The sequence below is a fragment of the Eucyclogobius newberryi genome, unplaced genomic scaffold, assembly GCF_026437365.1.
Source record: "Eucyclogobius newberryi isolate DKJ021-1_F unplaced genomic scaffold, fEucNew1.0.hap1 SCAF_17, whole genome shotgun sequence".
Lineage (NCBI taxonomy): Eukaryota > Metazoa > Chordata > Actinopteri > Gobiiformes > Gobiidae > Eucyclogobius > Eucyclogobius newberryi.
In genome coordinates, this window is record NW_027315801.1 from 25,444,591 (window position 1) to 25,465,710 (window position 21,120).

A 21,120-nucleotide genomic window follows, 5' to 3' on the forward strand; every position below is an offset into this window, starting at 1 on the left:
TGAGAACTACAACAGGAAATCAAAGGTTTAAAATAATAATTTTGTTTGATTGTTTGGAGTGGAGTTGTAAAAGGCGACACAGTGGCATTAGCTCTTTCACCTCACAGTAAGAAGGTCCTGGATTCAAGTCCAGGGTGGAGTGGGGCCTTTCTGTGTGGAGTTTGCATGTTCTCCCCATGTCTGAGTAGGTTTCCATCGAGTGCTCTGCTTTCCCTCATCACTAAAAACATGTACATTTGGCTCCTCCTGGCGCCAGGATTCTGAAAAAGAGATTCTAAATCTCAGTGGAGCTTTCCTGGTTACGTAAAGGTCAATAAAATAAATAAATATAATAATGTTAAATAATTATCAGTTTCTTCGTGCAGCTTGTACCTTAAACTTTGTGGACATTACTGGTGCACAGACTAAACGTGATTTACTAATATGAATACTTGTTTTAAAGTTTCTAATTTCTCACTATGTTCCTCCCCTCAGCGGACTACAGCACCAGTGAGATGCTGGTGAACATGGGTAACCTCCCTCTGGATGAGTTCTACCCGGCTGTGGCCATTGTCACTCTGATGCGTATCCTGCGGGACCCCTCCCTGTCCAACCATCACACCATGGTGGTCCAGGCCGTCACCTTCATCTTCAAGTCTCTGGGGCTAAAGTGTGTGCAGTTCCTGCCCCAGGTCATGCCCACTTTCCTCAACGTCATCCGAGTGTGTGACGCCAGCATCAGAGAGGTTGGTCCAAGACTTTCTGCTAAGCCCATTTGGGGTTTGGCTATAAAAATGCTCTTAACCACATTTAAATCATTGAAATTGAGGGAATAAAAAGTATAATTTTCACTATAGCACTTGTAGTGTTCTGTAGTAGTGCCTGTTCAATGTTATAATCTTAAACATTTTAATAAACTGAACTTAATCCTCAATAGTGCCATTCCGATTACGTGGGTGTTTGTAGCAAAGCAGTCGTGTTTCAACATTTTCCAATGAGCTTTCAAGTTTGTTTGTCTAATCAACATTATTTGTTTTTGTCCCGCAGTTCCTATTCCAGCAGATGGGCATGGTGGTGTGCTTTGTGAAAATCCACATCCGGCCTTACATGGATGACATTTTCACACTAATCAGAGTGAGTAACTACTTTCTACACCAGCTCTGTTCCTGAACACTGATTTCAGTTAAGTGTTTGGTTAAACAAGGTAACGTAAACTAAACTACATGTGAATGAAACACAAAAAAATTCACAAATAATCACAAATTTGCGGCCGTTCTCAGCATATGCAGAACTCCATTAAGGCGGGTGAAATATGTTAACTCCTCTACTAATTAGTGAAACAACATCAGTCCATTTTTTCCCTTAGCAACATACATACATTAAATACATAAACATTGGTCATATTACATCGCATTCATAAAGGCTGAATTTAATGCGCTCCCTTACGAAAATGCAAAATCGGTTATCATAGCTTTCTCACCATCTTTTACCCTGCACATAATCACATGTGAAGGCCTGAAATATCACATTACCAGCCCTGTATCTGAACCAAGGTGAGGCTGGTCCTGACACTTGTACATGTGGCAGAAACTGGAGAGGAGCTATCGATAGAACCGGACCATGGCTCGTCAAGACCCGCTGAGTTAATAAACGGCAAGCGAAAACAAAGAATCCATTCATTCTCGACTCCAGCTCGGGCGCTGCATCCAGATGAAGCGGCTGGAATACCCATTTAGTCCGCTCACTCTCTCGTTCTCTTAGTTAGCAGCAGAACAGGAAGTCGGGGGGCTGCCGGGGACCACAGGACAAAAACACCTCACCAGATCTCACAGCTGAGGCCCACCGGCTGATTGACGGATTGCGTGACTTCGAAGCCCCCCCGACAAACTGCTATTAAGTGAAATGTACCCACTTTCCTAAATGATGTCACAGAGACGTGATGTCACTGCTCCGCGACAGGAAATTGCCCCCATTCTTTGCCATCTACTTTTAGCACACTAATCCTTGCACGTGGAAATGTTGGAAAGTTATTTTAGTGTAAATCTATCCACACTTGGATTATTGATGGAAACGTGCTCGACCCAATCAACATTTCAAAACCAGGACTGAGGTCAAGTTTTTGAGATCAACTTGACAGTAGTTTCTTCAAGTCAAGTGATGGTTGGACATGTATTTAGGTCACTTTTAATGCAATATATTATTGGTCACTTCTGCAAATTCAATTTGATTTAGTCACTTGTAAGTTCACTCGGTTCAACAAGAAAAAGAGGTGACTCTTATGGGAGGACATTGCTTTGCATGTAATTTTCCACGTAATGAAATTAAACTTTTATTTCTCCATGGGTATAAGCAGGGGACCCCACCAGAACTGGCCAAGTTACAGGTCAGATCTGTGGAGAGGTGACCTGGCCCACATTAAGAATGCTTTTCTATGCAATTAAATATCCTCTGATTGAATCAATCAATGCAAGAAAGATACGTTTAATCAATGTTTTGAAACATTTTAAGCAAAGCAATCATATCTCCTAAGACACAGGCAGACTGTTACAAGGTGCACCTGTGTCCAAAATGTTGGAGATGTTGGTTTCCTTTTGTATTTACAAATTAAGTCTTATGATCACTCTGTTATTGTTTTTATACAATTTAATTCAAACTTTAAGCTTGATCACACCGCTGCGGAAACATAGCCAGCACCAACAGGAGACATTTTCTTAATTTTAATGGAACATTCATTTTGTGTTTATTTTAAAGGAATACTGGACCCCCAACAACCCCATGCAGAACACCATCATCCTCCTGATAGAGCAGATTGTGGTGGCCCTGGGGGGAGAGTTCAAGCTCTACCTGCCTCAGCTCATCCCACACATGCTCAGGGTCTTCATGCATGACAACAGCACTGGTCGCAGTGTTACCATCAAGGTCAGTATTCACAATCATATTATATTAGAGATCATAGTTGCCAGACACCCATGGAAATGTCTAAATGGGTCTGGCCCTCTGGCAACTAATTAAAAGCAGTGGGTACATTTTATTGTAATTGTCTTTACAAAACCATAATATTGGGTATGTGTTGACATGTAACATTTTGATGTATGGTGTGGTTGATGATAAACTCCTGATTACAAAAGTCAACGTTACATAGCTCTGATTAATCATGGTTGTAGATATTTTATTCATATTTAGTCTTAGTTTGTGTGTTAGGCAACAAAGAGCCTTCACACTAAAACAAAATTTACATTTTATTATTTAGGCCTGCCTTTGAGGATAGCAGTTGGCAGGATTATTTTTGGAATGTAATTGGGTCCTTTATATTTGTCCAAAACGAAGGAACACAAAACACTTAACGCTTTACTATTTAGGTTTGTAGATTCACCATCAGCATTGTAAATGACAATACTTGACCTACATTAGCTGTCTGCATGTTCCTAGATTTAGAGAGTTCACCCCTAATGGAAGTGTTAAAATACTTACCCATAATGAGGTTATTTTTGCTATTTATATGTGCTATATACACAAGCCATGGCTGGTACAGTAAATTAATCATGGCTTTAAATACATGTCAAGAACTACCATAAATACAGTGTTATGTAAGAGGAGGTGTTGAAGGGAGGCCACATTGATTTGTATAAAATCTGAGACTAATTTATCGTATTTCAAATAAAGCATAAATCTTGAGATACTTTACAAAACGCTCAGCGAGTAGGGCCATTTGAGCTGATCATATGCTCTCTGAAACAAGTGGGTGCTTTAACTTAAATGTTGACAGACACTGGATTTTTATAGAGACCAGAAGCTCTGTCCACATTTTGAGTTATAGTACCACTGTTTTCTTTGCGCGGTTTCCATCTATATTCACCAAAACTTTAGACGCCTAAGTTGTTTTAAAGCACCATAGACATGTATTACACACATTATTTAGTTTCACCAGTTGCTGCCAGTAGTTTTCAGCTTTCTACCTCAAACTCTATATCACAGTAAACCACAAAAAGAGAATTATGAGACATACAGACATCTTTTCTTTCTTAAGTCAATCTCGCTGTTGTATTAGATAACCCGGCAGCCCACAGTCGGGACAGCCATAACTTTGGTCCTGGTCTGGAGCCTAATCTTTGGAGGTCAGAAAAAGGAGTCGAGTTACCTTCAAGTTTGAAAAGAGAAGAAAAACATGCTTCCATCATTTTGGGAGAGCTGTTGTGTCCAGGGCCCCCCAGTTCCTGACCTCGGCCCCATTGCTACACCTCCACCGGCTTCCTGCTGTCTCGCCACATGCACTTCAGACATGGGGGCGAGATTAGAGGAGGGGGCTTTTACACACGTCATCAAGCATCTATCTGGAAGCCCTCTGAGGAGCACTTATGAAGTCATGCTGGATATGTCCTAGCAGGGCAACTGGGCCTGGGGTTTAAAAGTCTGTTCTTTACAAGCTCTCATATGGAGTTATGACGGGGGATTTTAGTGAAAACCTTCAGGTCAGGGGTTCCGGGCTGGTTTCGCTCTGGAACGACCCACTTTTTCACAAACCCACACTTGAGTGTAAACTATTTGACCTGGTTAATATAATCTATATTCCTAAATTATGATAACCAAAATACTTATGACGAAGTCATAAAAACATATGGTTGTGCTCATTTAAAATGGTTTAAAGGTGTTTATTCTGTAATTTCTTGGCCATTGCAAAGGCTGTACCTTGAATTGGCTCCTGTTACACAATATTTCTAACAGGAATAAGCTTTATCAATAAATGCAGATATGTTTTCATGTTCTTACAGTATGTTCTCCTCTCTTCTCAGCTGCTTAATGCTATTCAACTGTTTGGAGCCAATCTGGATGACTACCTCCACCTGCTCCTTCCTCCTATTGTCAAGCTGTTTGATGCCCCTGATGTGCCCCTGCAGGCCCGAAAGTACGTTTTCAAATGCACACAGCTGAACCTGTGTTTTTTAACCATCTATTTATGAACGTCAATATAATATATTTAAGGCCACTGCCCCTGATGCTCTTGGCTAAATCACTTTCTGTTTTATTCTTCAATGTGAACTATACCAGACCCGCTGTGATCATAACTGAAAGCTCTGCTGGTAGCTTTTACAGTTGTACCGTTTGACACTTAATGCTTTGGCAGACTCTTCAATCTTTTTACTGCAGCTCTTAACAGTTCTAAAGTCCTCCTTGTCTCCATGTCCCACTGTTTAAAATCATGCCTATGTTTTGTGTCCGTCAGGGTTGCCTTGGAGACACTGGACCGTCTAACGGAGTCCCTGGACTTCACTGACTATGCTTCACGTATTATCCATCCAATCGTGAGGGCATTGGACACCACACCTGAGCTCAGATCCACTTCCATGGACACTCTGTCCAGTTTGGTTTTTCAGCTGGGCAAGAAGGTAGCAACAGCATTATTTTTGATCAGCACACTGCTTTATATCTCTTCACTTTCTTGTGACACAGCTCTTAGAGATGTTTTATTCTCTGTGCCTCATTTTGCTGATAATGCATGGATGTAATTCATAGAAGTAGTGAGCAAAATCCTTGAAATTCAGCAGGTACTGTACTTAGTTTCAACAACTAAATATTTTCCTTTTATCCAGTAGCTTTCTCTTGTCCTCCCTTGTTGGGTTTGTTATTTCAACAGCCACTCAAAGTCCCAAATCTTAACTACTTCCTGCCAGACTGCTGATGTCATTTCATAATTTGACAGTGGGGGGAGGTTAGCGTTTATGAGAGGGGGTGAAGTCACTCCCCCCCCCTCACTTACCCCCTCAGAACACCCCCTCCCGTGGCTCTAACCCCACAACCTCAGCAGTCCATGTGGAAGCACATCTGGCAGCACATGAAGACTGGGCTTTTGATGTGGAGCTCATAACAGTTCGATACAAGTCCAGGATACTCAGTCATTCAGTTTATAGTGTCGGAAGGCGGTAGCACTTTTGTTTACTCCGCTTCCCTTTCCTCTTATTTTGCAGTACCAGATCTTTATCCCCATGGTCAACAAAGTCATGCTCAAGCACAGAATCAACCATCAGCGCTACGACATACTGATTTGTCGTATTGTAAAGGTAAGCTTGATGAGTATAAGACGTTCATATCGTAGAGATGTCCCCATATCAAACTTTAGTGTTACTTTTCTTGGAAGACCAAAGTTTTTAGGATTATTCACAATATTGACCAAACAACTGAAATCATTAGGAACTAGAGTGCTATTCAGCTAATATTTGACTTGTTCCATATACAATTTTTAACAAATGAAAATAAAACAGCCAGATAAAAATGCACTTTACATGTAGGTGTACTAGTATTAAAGTACCGATACATTGAGTACAATTTAAATGACTCATTTCTGCTTCTGTTATTGTCACGATTATTTTGTACCGGTAATTATCTTGACATTCCCTGCCACAGTAAGAAATACAATGCTTAATTATCCCTGTAGCAGTACTGAACACTTTTAAAAAAAAGTAACATTTCCAAAAATGATTATGATAAAAATGTTTACAAAATGTCAAGCTAGTTTTTGTTTACTTCAATGCCAGTATAACTCCCTTTTATTCCACAGGCGAGTCTTTTTCAAATGTAGTAATACGTGCTTGCGTGTTAGGGCATCAGATAATTATTTATTATTTATTTGCCACTACACAAGGTTGTGTACAACCTTGTGTAGTGGCAAACAACAACAATCCTCAAATAAACTCTCATAACCTTTCCAGATTTACTTTTCCTCATCAGTGAGTCATTACTCGCGTGTTTATTACCAGATGATGTGTGGAAATGCACTTGTTGTGATGAGTGTCTGAACTTTCTCCGTGTGTGGTCTGTTAGTGTGTGGGCTTCAAGGATGTTTTTTCTGTGCTTACAATAGGGCTACACTCTGGCAGAAGAGGAAGAGGACCCTCTAATCTTCCAGCATCGCCAGCTCCGCGGTAACAAAGGCGACACTCTGGTCAGCGGCCCTGTAGAGGCGGGACCGATGAAGAAGCTTCACGTCAGCACCACAGCTCTTCAGAAGGTCAGAGGGAGTCTAGACATGGGCCTTTTATAGTGGGATTGTGTGATTAATTAAATAGTGCACAGTGCCGGCCACACTGCATGTCAGATGTTTGTCTCACTGGCAAACCCACAGACCTGTACAGTAAACACCCCTTGTGTAACAGCATCCACAGTTTATCTGGGACAGACTCTGTAAAAATGAGAGAATTTAATCAGAAATAAACACAAGAAGACCATAGAATGCCTTATTCTGAAGTTTTTGTTCTCTGAATTAATCCCCTTATTAATTAAAAGTTTGTTATTTGTTGAAATCTCGTATTTTGTATGAATGTCCAGTATACAAAAATGACATGTACTGACCAAATTCTGAATTCCCAGTCCGAATGAGTTATACATAAATTTTGACATTGACTGTAATGATTTGACTTGGCTTTATTTCTGTTTCACTGGGAAAGTAAAAATGTTTAATATTGCCTTTCATCATATTTAAGCAGTACTAATACCTTACAGTCTTCCAGTTCGCATTAACCCCTTTGACCTCCTCATCTGGAGAAAGCTCTCATGTGCTCCCTCTGACCGGGTGCTTTCTGTTCCTCCACAGGCTTGGGGCGCTGCCAGAAAGGTGTCCAAGGACGACTGGCTGGAGTGGCTGCGTCGTTTGAGCGTGGTCCTGCTCAAAGAATCGTCCTCTCCGGCTCTGCGCTCCTGCTGGTCACTGGCACAGACCTACATACCCCTTGCTAGGTACAGAGGCTTTCGACTTATCTATGCTTGTCTGGTGCTTAATGCTCCGTAGCCACACAATGACATAATGGAGAGGCTGAGACATATAGTAAAATCAAATGGAAGTTTTTCTGCACTTCAACAAACCACATGTCAAGCATTGCAATTTTAGTTGTTTTTGTCAGAGATAGTTGTTTCCAGATGGTGTAGAATTGTGTTCTAAATTATGGGAACGATTGCTAAAAAGGACTAATGCTCTTGAGCTCCCTTCTAGTTTACAAGCCTGGTCTCTTTATTTTGTAGTACCAATCATCAAGATGCTTTTTTTCCCCTCAAGTCTATATGAAGAAACATATGTAATCATGGAGAAAGGAAGAATATTCAGCCTTCTCTGAATCTAGACATCAATTTCAATGTCTTAAATTGGGTTAGCTCGCCTTGATAGAATAGTCTTCATGATAGAATAGAAACTGAATGTTATAAATGGGACCATTTATTAGTATCAAAAGTGACTGTTGTTGCGGTATTAAAAAAAAGCATTGTATGTACATGTGTTCATTGTAACATCGATTGGAAACAATAAGATAAGATAAGATATTCCTTTATTGTCCCACATGGGGAAATTTCATTGGTGCAACGCAGGTAGATACAGAGATAGATACAGAAGAACAGATCACTTATAGGAAGTCTGAAAAACACTTTCAGTAGAAGATCTCCTATAAATAAATAAAAACTTCCATAGACAAATAAATAAATAAATAAATAAATACATAAATAAATACCATTGCATGTGATCACGACAGTAATTGCACATGAATATGTGTCACGACAGCACATAGATTGCACATGAATTTCACAGTAATTGCACATGAATTGCACATGAATTCCAACAGCAATTGCACATATGACAGAATTGCACATCAGTATTAGGTTAGGTCAGTATTGCGAGTGTTCAGTACTAACAGTTTTTGTTATAAAGTAATATATATATGGACAAATTAGTACAAATAGTACAAATAGGAAGAAAAGCGTGTTTTCATGCAGCGCACATTTTATCAAAGCACCTGTGCAATGAAACTTTAGCTGCTGCTGTCAGATATCAAACAGTATATTAGTGGTTTCCAGATGTATATGTAGTAGGGCTGTGTTCAAAATATTGATATGGCGATATATCGTCACGGACTCCGTATCGATATGCATATCGATACTGAGTCACAGTATCGATATTTTTTGGGGGGATTTTTGTGGCCCGTAGGCTTTAAATGAGGTGGAATAGTAATTTTGATCTGCTGTTTGTGCTGCACTCCTCTCGGCCGAGGTGAGAAGGAGCTGTGGACCTGATCAGAAGCTGATCTGTGCAGAAGATGCTCCTGAAGCATGTTCAGATCATGCTAATTGTTTGGCAAGAAACATACAATACTTTACTAGAATGTGTTCCTTATATTTCTATTTGGATCAGGTGGTTGGATGTATGAAGTTATTAGAGCAGAATGGATTTATAAATAAGTGCTTTGTGGATAAACAACTTATTCAGAGTAAAAACATTATCCATTTGGTAAATTTTTAAGACCCTTTTTTCAAAAATGTATCGGGATACAAATCGTAATGAGGGAATTGTATCGGAATATACAAGTATCGGGAAACGTATCGTATCATGACCCATGTATCGGGATACGTATTGTATCGCAAGGGTCTTGGCAATACCCAGCCTTAATATGTAGTCTATATCTGAAATATGTTGCACATATAAGATATTACACTGGCATTATCACTAAAACATGTCTACTTTGTTTTGTATTGCTTTGTCAACTTTAACCTTAATACTGGCAATAAATGCCTTTGATTACATAAAGTTCTGACAATTTTATTTCTAACTGTGAATGTGAATCTCTTGCATACATGTTTTTTATTACCTGTACTACTTTTTGTCCTTCAGTTCCACATTTGTATGAGATATAATACCACGTCTTCTCCTCTACCGTTGTGCAGGGATCTGTTCAATGCGGCCTTCCTGTCGTGTTGGTCAGAGCTGAATGAGGACCAACAGGATGAGCTGATCCGTAGCATTGAGCTGGCGCTAACATCACAGGACATCGCTGAAGTCACCCAGACGCTGCTAAACCTGGCTGAGTTTATGGAGCATAGTGACAAGGTTTGTACGCTCACAGCTTGCACATCAAACTTTATCAGAGGGGTAGTGAACCAAAATAAGCCCTATTCACAATTCATACATCATCAGTCATCAGCAAACCCAACCATGCTGCGTACTTCTATTGCAGCTGTCACTCAAATGGTCCCAGTGAAATGGAGAAGCTGTGGCGTCTACATTCAGTCACAGTTACTTGACAAACTTGTTGCATTAGTGAAATAAAATCATTGTACTGGAATTGTTTGCCATCGATTTGCGAATTAATTTAGTATTCCAAAACAAGTTTTTAGCTTTCTCTTTCTTATATTGATTGTATAGTAAAAGCACAGGAGGTGTGTGTGAAAATAAAGAGAATGTACACAAGCTTCCTACACCAATATCTTTTACAGATGGTGCTAAAGAGCTCATGTTCCAATTGGGCAGTTTACCATGCATGCTGTGTCCATTAGGTGAAACCCATGTAATCCAGGGTTAGAAGAATGACCATAATGTGGTGTTTTAAGAGGCTTGGCCTGTGTGAGATCAGAGTGTGCCACTGTTCAAGTGTCAGTTGAAATGGGGACCAGAATATTCCTTATAAATTGTCACACATCTTTACCAGCTCAAGTAAAATTACCCTCAAAACTAGTAAGAGCGTTAAATAAAAAGAATTGGAGACTAAAACATAATCTTTCTTCTTATTTTTAGGGTCCCTTGCCACTGAGAGATGATAATGGTATCGTGCTGCTGGGAGAGCGAGCTGCCAAGTGCCGTGCCTACGCCAAGGCTCTGCACTACAAAGAACTCGAGTTTCAGAAAGGAGCTTCTCCTCTGATCCTGGAGTCCCTCATTAGGTAGGCAACCCTAACCCTGGATCTATACTCTCCACCACACGTCATTTAACATGCTGTTAGGATGTGGAAGCTAACTCACGAAAGAAGACGAATTGGTGGGTCATTGTGTCCAAATCTGCAATAGTTTCTTTATTCCACCTCCGTCACACCAAGCGCCACAATCTTGATGTCTGTGAACTTAATGTGTTTCAGTATCAAATAACATTTAAGTCACTACAAAGCGAGTTGCCCGGACTATGTGATATTTTATTCCGTCATTCTTCTTGTGAGGTGCAGACTCTGTTTAATAATTTACTACTGCATTCAAGTAGCACAATTTGTTTTATTTTCTAACTGATATTCATGAGCACACGCCGACGTATAATTTTTTTCGTTCAGTGCACATTTTAATCACACACGTAGCTCTGCGGTTGTCTCTGATTTACCGGCATTAGTTTAGGCTTCCGTTTCAAAAACACGTCTGCAAATCCTGATCTCATAAAACCCCCACGAATGATAGTCTACATGTCCTTTGTACCAAAACCATTTGATATCCGCTGTCATCTTTTCCATCCCTTTCTCATCTCCTCCTCCTTTATTTCTCCATCTCTGGCATGGCACTGAGAAATATGTTTCCCAGGCATCTAATTGGACGCCTGCCTCTGTTTCATCTGCGCGTGTCTGGAATTGTGTTTCTCTGGGGCCTGCTTTCAATTTCTCAGGAGCCTTGATGATGATGAATGATGGGAGCTGGCCCTCTAGTGTTTTCAATATCACCATCTGCTCCTCACCTCTCCAGGATTTCCCATAAAATAGTGGCTGATGAGCACAATGTGAAACCCCGAAGCCCTGAGTATTGTACATGATCTGAAAATGTGGAGGCATCGTGGATTTGAGACATAATTTGGTGCCATCAGATGGTAGTTTGTGTTCGGACTATGCATACCAGGTTAAAGATTGATTGCTGGCTCAAGTTTTGTTTGGATTGGTTTGAGTTTGGAATGGGTTTGTTGAAATTGGGTGGATGGGCAGAATCTGATAACCTTGTTTCTGTCATAAAACGTAAATGTATTTCTCCCACCACGTTGAAAAAATTCTCTTTAATAAATAGTGGTGGGCTTAAATTACAAGGATTTTTCTGAAATGGGATCTATCAGAAATATACGTACTTACTTAATATACGTACAGATTTTTTAAAATGTATTATTAAGACACCATATACTTGATATTTTAATGTTACATATCCCTAAAAACATTGTAATATATATATATTTTTTTTAAATAAATTAATTTGAATATTTCGATATTCAAGCAGAATTTAAAAAATAAATAAATAAATAATTCCGGTAAAATATATATAAGATTTAAAGGATTCAGTCATGATGATAAAGTTATTATTTTTAGATTTTTATTTAGGATGGTAAAAAAACTTAAATCGGAACAGAATATATCAAATCATCAAATCAATTTATTTTTGTAAGGCCCAAAATCACAACAACAGTTGCCTCTGAGGGCCACCAATATACATGAATGCACTTTTTATTTTTTGACATGCGTTAAATTCTACTAAACCTTTACATAGGTATTGTAGATTTTGGAGCATTGCAAAAATAAATGCATAAGTGAACACAGGAAACCGCAGTTATGAGATTTTAATGCAGCAACCTTTAAATTTCATTTAAGGTTATATAATAGCCTGGTATGCTTAATTGAATTTTCCCATCAAGCCATTACAGGTTTAACATAACATCCCAAATTACATTGATTACCTAATTGACCAGCTTGTTAATGTAGCCCATTAAAGTGTTTTGACACCTCATAAAACAGCACACCCCTTTCTCTGCCTTGTTGAATCTGATCGTTTTGTGTGAGAAAGCATTTAACGGAGCTGCAAAAAGCCCAAGGTCAAATCCTATTTACATTCAACCTGCGTATTGACCGCGTAATAAGTGCAGTATTGCTAGTGCTGGGTCCTGTGGTAAATGGCTGTAAATTCTTTTTACTGCACTTGGTTTCCATAAAAAAGGTTAGAGCTAGCTTTAAGATCAGGCAGCATCTCTGTGTCGACTCAATAGCAGCTGATCTCTTAACAGTGTCTCCATTGAATACTTTTAGCCCAGGCCATTTGTCACTGTCCACTGGTCCTCTTAAAGCCAGCCCTATTCTGCTGTAGTCCGTTTCATAAAAGGAGATGGGTAGCTTTAATTAGATGTTTACCCTGTCTGAATGTCACCTTGTAAAAGTCAAAGAATACGACTCGGCCTGTTGCTGGAGCTGGTGGAAACAGTGAACTCTTGTGTGGAGGCGTCGGGTAGAGCAACAAGGAAACATTTTTCAATACAAAGACAATTACTGGTATTGTTTTCATTGTAGTAAAAGTATATGGCAGTACAGAGAGAGTGTGTGGTCTTTTTTTGTCTCGTGATTTGACCACCGTTTCAGGAAAAGGACAGAGGTCAGAGGTGATTGGTCAAATGTGGAGTGATTGTTGGCTCAAAACAAAGACAGGACTTGAATTGTTTTTAGAAGAATGATCTCATGTCAGACTTTTTAAAAATGCGCATTTTAAACCTTGTGTAGATAAGTAAGAGAATTTGTCACTAAGTTAAGGTAAGTTAGGTAACTAAGTTAAGGTAAGATTGCTCAGACCAGATGAATAGTTAGTCCTGAGCTGCTGCGACTTTGCGCTTTTTCACTTTGGTCCAACCTGACCAGCGTGGTTTGGGAGAAGGGGAAACCGGAGCAGCCGGAGGAAACCGGAGCAGACATGTAAACTCAGAACTGTCCCGGGAAAGCGACCCAGGGGAATACCTTTTTGCTGAAAGGCAAGAGCGCTAATCACTCAGACACTGCTCACCACCCAAATGATTAAACATGGCTCCTGCTTGCAAATGATTAGACACTGCTACAGCACACTGGTAGAGAAATGTTTCTTACAACTTTCACCTGCCTTAAATGTTCTTGAAAGATCAAGTGCCAAATCTTTATGATAAAATCATGTGCTTCATTCTATTAATGTGCTTTCATTTTACAGTCTAATTTTGTTTAAAAATATGTTTATTTTCTATCACATAAATCGACATAATTACAAAGCTGTACACATTTTACAAATTACACATTATTCTCATCAATGATTAACATTGTACATTAAAATGTAACAGGTCAGTATCATACACAATAAGTCGTGGATAACTTCTCTCACACATCCATTTTAAACCGCTGTTGTTGTTTATCCCTGTAACTTTGTGCTTTCAAAACAAATAGACAACAAGCCAAATTCCAGTTATTCTTTCAAGACAGTGGTAAAAGAGTATTTATCAAGGCTTTTAAAAAATAAAATATTTTAGTGATAAATACACAAAAGAACTACAATGTACAAATACAGGCATCTTTCATTTCTTTCTAGTTCCACTCTGAGGCCTCAGTTAGTCCATACAAGTATTAGTCAAATTGTTCATTCATCATTCTAGATCCTGGAGGCATTTGAAACACTTAGGGGTGAAATCCCACAGGACGGATCTTCATCTCGACTTTCTTCAAGGAGTAGTTGGATCCATGCCAGCCGTACCATGTGATCCCATCTGAGCTCCTCTTGTGCTCTCCGTGGCGATAAAAAACTCCGTTCAGGTTGGAGTCGGTGCAGCAGTTGTACCAGTAGCCACCTGGAGGAGAACAAAATTACCTCTTTACTTCTAGGTAAAAACTGTATCACTTATATTATTTTGGGCACTAATTTGTCACAAAATTATGGCTTTAAATCACTTCCTGAATAGCAGCCTCACCTTTGCGAAGTGCGGCACAGTCGTCCACACATTTGTCATTGTCTTTGTTCATGGTGCTGAAGTTGGTGTTGTTGTGGTAGCGTAAGGAGTCTCCGGCGTTGCCACTGTAGTTGGCAATGAAGAGCTTGTAGCTGTTGAGCTCATTAGCCAGAGTGAAAAAACCATACTCTGCAAAGCGGCTCTGCCCTGCCCAGTCCTGCATCGGAAAACACATTTCATATGATTTACGGCATCATTATGTTGCTCTTTTGATTTATTAGCAACGTTTTTTTTTTTTTTTTTACAATGAGCACCGTTTGTATTATGAGCACTTTTTGTTTATGGTCTTTCATTCTTAGCCATATACATTTTTAAAGATAAACTAGCCCTTTATTTAATTAATTTGCAGAATTTACCTCCAGCTCAATCCTCAGCACACTGGGCTGCCTGGTAAGACGGAAGATGTGCTCATTGCCCAGCCAGAAGTCTCCACGGATGGATCCAAACCCGTTTTTGTACTGTTTCCAGTCTCTGTTAAAAGAAGTCAGGCCGATCTTGCGCCTTTGAATCACTGTCCAGCCTCCCCCCTGTGTCTCCATATCGCAGTAAACCTAAATGCAGAGTTCAGAGTCAGACTTCAGTCCAAATGTACTGATACTTTATTGTAGTATATATTACTTACATTCATATCAGGTATGCCGAGAAACTCATCTTTAGGCAGTTTGTACTCCCCTGAGATCCTATAGCTCTTAGTATAGAGTGAAGCGCAGTCGTATATGGCATCTGGAAAGAGAAAGATCTATTCAGTTATGCTTAAACCGTATGTATTTTATGAGAGCTTCAGAAAAAATGCCCTTTCAACTTTATAGAGATGGAGCGATTAACCAGATGAAAAAAAATATGGGTGCCCGACCTGCTGAAAGACATCAGATTAGTGGGAAATTGTCCTCCTCTTTCAATCACTCAAAATGGCCATGTCGTTACAAAGTTTATATAGTGAGACAAAACATTTACAAGTCTGAGAAAGGGTCTGCGCGGCCCCTCATCGCCTTCTAATCTCTTCCTGCTCTGCTTCTCCTTCTCTAATTTACTCCACTTTGCAAAATGGTCTCTGTGTTCTCATTGCCACTGACACAGTGCTCCTTGTTAAGTCCAACTGTTAAGCCATAGGAATAATCAATTGCGTCATGCCCGGTACAGCGCTGTGCAGCTGCCACTGCAGATAAGCACACTTTCAAAAGCACATGAATGAGAAGATAATATGGTTCTGATTGATTTATGACAGCTTTAGCCATGAGATCTTAACGCTGAAATAGTTAATTGATTTAAATGTGCTTTGAGGCTGCTTTGGTCACATCAGTGCCTATTTCAATACAACAGATTTTTTTTTTTGATAAAGATTGTAAAATGTTATTTTTTTTAAATGACTACTACTACTATAAAAAGTAATTGTAAACTAATTCATATCTCGTGTATTTTCATCTATTGTTTTTAAAATTAATTGCTAAATTAATTTGAATGTAGTTTTCAGAATAATTTCATTAAAATAATTAAATTACATTTTATTTGTTGGAATCAAAAAATACCTTATTTTCTGCAACCCAAAAGAAAGCTCAATTGAAGTAAATACACAAAAATCCATGGCCTATTTATCAGTTGGTGATTTAAAAATAAAGTTTATATCCTCCTAATGTTTCTATCAATTACAATTTGAGCGCAGTGTCTCACCTGATGAAGTCTGCGTGGCCGACTGTAGCGTCTGTAACTGCATGATTTCCACTCTGTTGTTGATCTCGGAGTACTTGCTCTCTGCCTCGGTCACGCGTGCCTCCTGCTGCCGGTTCTGCTGATCCAGGTCCATGATCTGCCTCACCACATTCATCAGGTCTGTCTCCTGCTTACGGCTCAGCTCCTCCACCAGACTGGTCAAGTTGGCCACTTGGACCTTAAGTGACCGCACCTCATCACAGCATTGAGCTTTTGGTGGTTTTGGAGGTAGCAGTCTCTTTTTAGGATTCTGTGCCCATGTTACGGTTGTAAGAAGCAATGTAACCTCCAGGATTAAGTGGAATTTCATTGTCTCTATAAAAGAGTTTTGTGAATTTTCTGTCCTTAAAAAGTTGCAAATAATTCTTGAAGTGGAAGGTCTTCTTGGATTGCTCAGCTAGGCTGACTGTTCCCTAAGTGAAGCCCTCCTCGAGCTGAGCATCTTAAATATTTAGCATGTGGGTCCTCCCCCTTCCCTTTTGAGAGCACACTGTACTGACCCTCTCCAACCTTCTGGGTGGAGGACCTTCCCCTGCCCCCTTCCCTATCCCCTCATCTTAACTTTCACTCAATAATCTGAATTTTGGTCGTTGAGTTCCCACTTCTTTCAGGTGTTGAAGCTTTCTGGGCTCCAAACATATTTTAATGGCTGGAAGGGTAACATTATAGAGATTAGCAGAAGGCAAACCAGACTCCCTGCACTGTGCATGTTCAGTCACTTAAGAGAATGCCTGAATTGTTGGTAGAACCAGAGCACCAGACATTTTCTTTGCTTGTTTTAATCATTAGAGTGGTTGTATGTAATTTCCTCCTCCTCCTTTTTAAGTCTTTAATTATGAGTTTAATGATAGTTTTGTCCCTGGCCTCAGGGCTGTCAGTAAATGGGGCCCTCACACGTCAAGAAACTCACTAAGTACTTTTAATTAGAGCTTAAGGATACTATTGAAGCTACTGAAAATTTGAAACAGACATGTTTTGTTGTTTTTTTTAGTACGATTTTAAAAGGATGTTCGTACAAGCACTGCCAAAGTTAAATTGGACAAAATGGTTTGCATTGGCAGGAAGGAATTTGTTAAGAAAAAAGGAACTCTGTGCCTCTTCGGCTTGTTTACAGAACTAGTGTGTAAAGGATTATAGCAATGTATATGTATATATAAACACACTTAATATATAAGTTTGATTCATACACTCAAATACAACACATTGACACAGGCAAGGAAAATAAATGCCCACCAATCGCTTATCATTAAAAAGCTAATAAGATAAGATAAGATATCTTAATTTAATGATAAGCGATTGGTGGGCATTTATTGTATATACTTATATATTATAATAATAATACCATCCAGCCATCCATCCATCCATCTTCTGCCGCTTTATCCGGGGCCGGGTCGCGGGGGCAGCAGTCTGAGCAGGGACTCCCAGACTTCCTTCTCCCCAGACACTTCCTCTAACTCCTCCGGGGGGATCCCGAGGCGTTCCCAGGCCAGCCGAGAGACATAGTCTCTCCAGCGTGTCCTGGGTCTTCCCCGGGGCCTCTTCCCGGTGGGACATGCCTGAAACACCTCCCGAGGGAGGCGCCCAGGAGGCATCCGGAACAGATGCCCGAGCCACCTCAGCTGGCTCCTCTCGATGTGGAGGAGCAGCGGCTCTACTCGGAGCTCCCCCGTGTGGCCGAGCTCCTCACCTTATCTCTAAGGGAGCGCCCAGCCACACGGCGGAGGAAACTCATTTCGACCGCTTGTATCCGCGATCTTGTTCTTTCGGTCACTACCCAAAGCTCATGACCATAGGTGAGGGTAGGAACGTAGGCCGACCGGTAAATAGAGAGCTTTGCCTTTCGGCTCAGCTCCCTCTTCACCACAACGGTCCGATGCAGCGACTGCATCACTGCAGCCGCTGCACCGATCCGCCTGTCGATCTCACGCTCCATCCTTCCCTCACTCGTGAACAAGACCCCGAGATACTTGAACTCCTCCACTTGGGGCAAGGACACCCCACCCACCTGGAGAGGGCAAGCCACCTTTTTCCGGTCGAGAACCATGGCCTCGGATTTGGAGGTGCTGATTCTCATCCCAGCCGCTTCACACTCGGCTGCAAACCGTCCCAGTGCATGTTGCAGGTCCGGGTTTGATGGAGCCATCAGGACAACATCGTCTGCAAACAGCAGAGATGAGATCCTGTGGTCCCCAAACCGGACACCCTCCGACCCCTGACTGCGCCTAGAAATTCTATCCATAAAAATTATGAACAGAACCGGTGACAAAGGGCAGCCCTGGCGGAGTCCAACATGCACTGGGAACAGGTCTGACTTACTGCCGGCAATGCGAACACAGCTCCTGCTCCGGTCATACAGGGACCGGACAGCCCTGAGCAAAGGGCCCCGGACCCCGTACTCCCGGAGCACCCCCCAAAGGACACCCCGAGGGACACGGTCGAAAGCCTTCTCCAGATCCACAAAGCACATGTGGACTGGTTGGGCAAACTCCCATGAACCCTCGAGCACCCGATGGAGGGTATAGAGCTGGTCCAGTGTTCCACGACCGGGACGAAAACCACTCTGCTCCTCCTGAATCCGAGGTTCGACTATCGGTCGGATTCTCCTCTCCAGTACCTTGGAATAGACCTTACCTGGGAGGCTGAGGAGTGTGATCCCTCTGTAGTTGGAACACACCCTCCGGTCCCCCTTCTTGAACAGAGGGACCACCACCCCGGTCTGCCAGTCCAGAGGCACGGTCCCCGAACGCCACGCGATGTTGCAGAGACGTGTCAACTAAGACAGTCCTACAACATCCAGATACTTTAGGTACTCAGGGCGGATCTCATCCACCCCCGGAGCCCTGCCACCGAGGAGTTTGCGAACAACCTCAGTGACTTCAGCTTGGGTGTTGGATTAGCCAGCCTCCGAGTCCCCGGTCTCTACTTCCTCTTCGGAAGACGTGACTGAGGGATTAAGGAGATCCTCAAAGTATTCCTTCCACCGTCCGACGACATCCCCAGTCGAGGTCAGCAGGCCTCCACCCGCACCGTAAACGGTGTTGGTGAGACACTGCTTCCCCCTCCTGAGGCGCCGGACGGTTTGCCAGAATTTCTTTGGTGCCGACCGATAGTCCTCCTCCATGGCCTCCCGAACTCCTCCCAGGCCCGGGTTTTTGCCTCTGCGACAGCACGAGCCGCGGCTCGCTTGGCCTGCCGATACCCGTCGATGACCTCCGGAGACCTACAAGCCAGAGTGGCCTGATAGGCCTCCTTCTTCAGTCTGACGGCATCCCTTACTTCCGGTGTCCACCACCGGGTTCGGGGGTTGCCGCCACGACAGGCACCGGAGACCTTGCGACCACAGCTCCGAGCAGCCGCATCAACAATGGAGGCGGAGAACATGGTCCACTCGGACTCAATGTCCCCAGCCTCCCCCGGGACATGGGAGAAGCTCTCCCGGAGGTGCGAGTTGAATACCCTACTGACAGAGGGCTCCACTAGACGTTCCCAACAGACCCTCACAATGCGCTTGGGTCTGCCAAATCTGTCCGGCTTCCTCCTCCGCCAGCGGATCCAACTCACCACCAGGTGGTGATCGGTTGACAACTCTGCCCCTCTCTTCACCCGAGTGTCCAAGACACGTGGCCGGAGGTCTGATGACACGACAACAAAGTCGATCATTGACCTCCGGCCTAGGGTGTCCTGGTGCCATGTGCACTGATGAACACCCTTGTGCTTGAACATGGTGTTCATTATGGACAATCCGTGGCTAGCACAGAAGTCCAATAACTGAACACCGCTCGGGTTCAGATCGGGGAAGCCGTTCTTCCCGATCACCCCTCTCCAGGTGTCACTGTCATTGCCCACGTGGGCGTTGAAGTCCCCCAGTAGATTATTTCTGTCAGGCATCAGAGACTGTTCAATCTTCGCACAATCCTCCGACATCGCTTATGTGATGCACCAGTCCACAGATGTTTTAGAAGGAACTGAATTTCAGATTGAATTTAGGTATCACTGGCTAAAATACATTTAAAAATTTCTTGGTGCCTAGTCTTAGTATCTGCTTTCGTCTTATCATTGTGAATGAATCCACTTAATGACAAGTGCCAAACACTGAACATCTACTGTAGATTAGATCATCTGTAATGTTCTATTATGACAAACAAATTGAGACTTTAACTGGAGCCTACCTTCATCTTACATCATTCTAAATGACAAACATAGACTTGGTTTGATGCACCTCGGGCCTGTTATGTTTCTCCTTCAAAGTGTTTGGATTAACAGGCTCTTCAACTTTTCCTCCACTGGTCTGCTGAGGCCGAAAGGAAACACTTCACATTGTTCTGCTTAGCATCATCCCAGGAGCTTGGGGACTGTGGTTTTAAGTGTAAATGTAATGAATCCTCTCACATTCTCCCAATATTACACAATAGACAGTTATTGCTTTGATGTGTCACAACAATGGGTCATGTTTTGGATGGATAAGGCCGTTTCATATTCAGCTCTGGATTAAGAAATGTTCTGGCTACTCATCACTGGCAACTCATCACTGGCAACTGTCACTATTACTGGTAGTTTGCAATGTAATTTTGTTATTTAGTTAATATTATATCTTCTCCTATAGTCCTATACAGAAAAGTAATCCTATTGATCGAAGTGACAGTGACAGGCTATTCGCTTTGACTACACTGATGATGTAGAAGCAATCTCTGCCCTTGCATTTATAATGTCATAATCCAACACATAGAATATGATGACTATATGCATATACTTTAGGTAGAAGCCTTAGTCATTGCTGTGCGTCAGTCCATTTTGGAAAAAGGTGGATATTCCTGGACTTCCTTATTGCCCAAGGTGCTTGGTGACTCACTTCTTACTCTGCAGCAATACTTCCCGTACAGATCGCTTTCCTCCTGGCCCTAGCGTTCAGAAGCTGAGGAGGAACATCCAGCTGGATACCTTTTTA

The 21,120-nt window shown here is 41.8% G+C and overlaps 2 protein-coding genes across 2 annotated transcripts in view; one reads left to right on the forward strand and one right to left on the reverse strand.

The window, feature by feature from the left end:
• The window catches only part of mtor (mechanistic target of rapamycin kinase), a 76,241-nt gene that overhangs the window by 13,795 nt on the left and 41,326 nt on the right, over positions 1–21,120 (forward strand). Inside the window, exons 19-28 of the mRNA XM_072449612.1 lie at positions 475–725; positions 1,027–1,113; positions 2,731–2,898; positions 4,770–4,882; positions 5,201–5,363; positions 5,943–6,035; positions 6,836–6,982; positions 7,565–7,707; positions 9,676–9,838; positions 10,523–10,668. Coding sequence (XP_072305713.1) covers positions 475–725; positions 1,027–1,113; positions 2,731–2,898; positions 4,770–4,882; positions 5,201–5,363; positions 5,943–6,035; positions 6,836–6,982; positions 7,565–7,707; positions 9,676–9,838; positions 10,523–10,668 — 1,474 coding nt within the window. The remainder of the gene's footprint in view (positions 1–474; positions 726–1,026; positions 1,114–2,730; positions 2,899–4,769; positions 4,883–5,200; positions 5,364–5,942; positions 6,036–6,835; positions 6,983–7,564; positions 7,708–9,675; positions 9,839–10,522; positions 10,669–21,120) is intronic.
• On the reverse strand, positions 13,687–16,608 carry angptl7 (angiopoietin-like 7). Its single transcript, XM_072449611.1, has 5 exons — positions 16,137–16,608; positions 15,091–15,191; positions 14,825–15,019; positions 14,430–14,625; positions 13,687–14,309 (listed from the first exon to the last, which is right to left on the reverse strand). The coding sequence occupies exons 1-5, from the start codon at positions 16,483–16,485 to the stop codon at positions 14,140–14,142; spliced, it is 1,011 nt and encodes a 336-aa protein (XP_072305712.1). The 5' UTR covers positions 16,486–16,608; the 3' UTR covers positions 13,687–14,139.

What these genes read in the sequence shown, in the direction of transcription:
- angptl7 (XM_072449611.1), bottom strand. Translation starts at nt 16,485, where the DNA reads ATGAAATTCCACTTAATCCTGGAGGTTACATTGCTTCTTACAACCGTA. An exon ending in GGCCACGCAGACTTCATCAG is followed by an intron (nt 15,192 to 16,136) that starts GTGAGACACTGC and finishes TTCTCTTTCCAG; the next exon opens with ATGCCATATACGACTGCGCT. An exon ending in TGCTGAGGATTGAGCTGGAG is followed by an intron (nt 14,626 to 14,824) that starts GTAAATTCTGCA and finishes TTTCCGATGCAG; the next exon opens with GACTGGGCAGGGCAGAGCCG.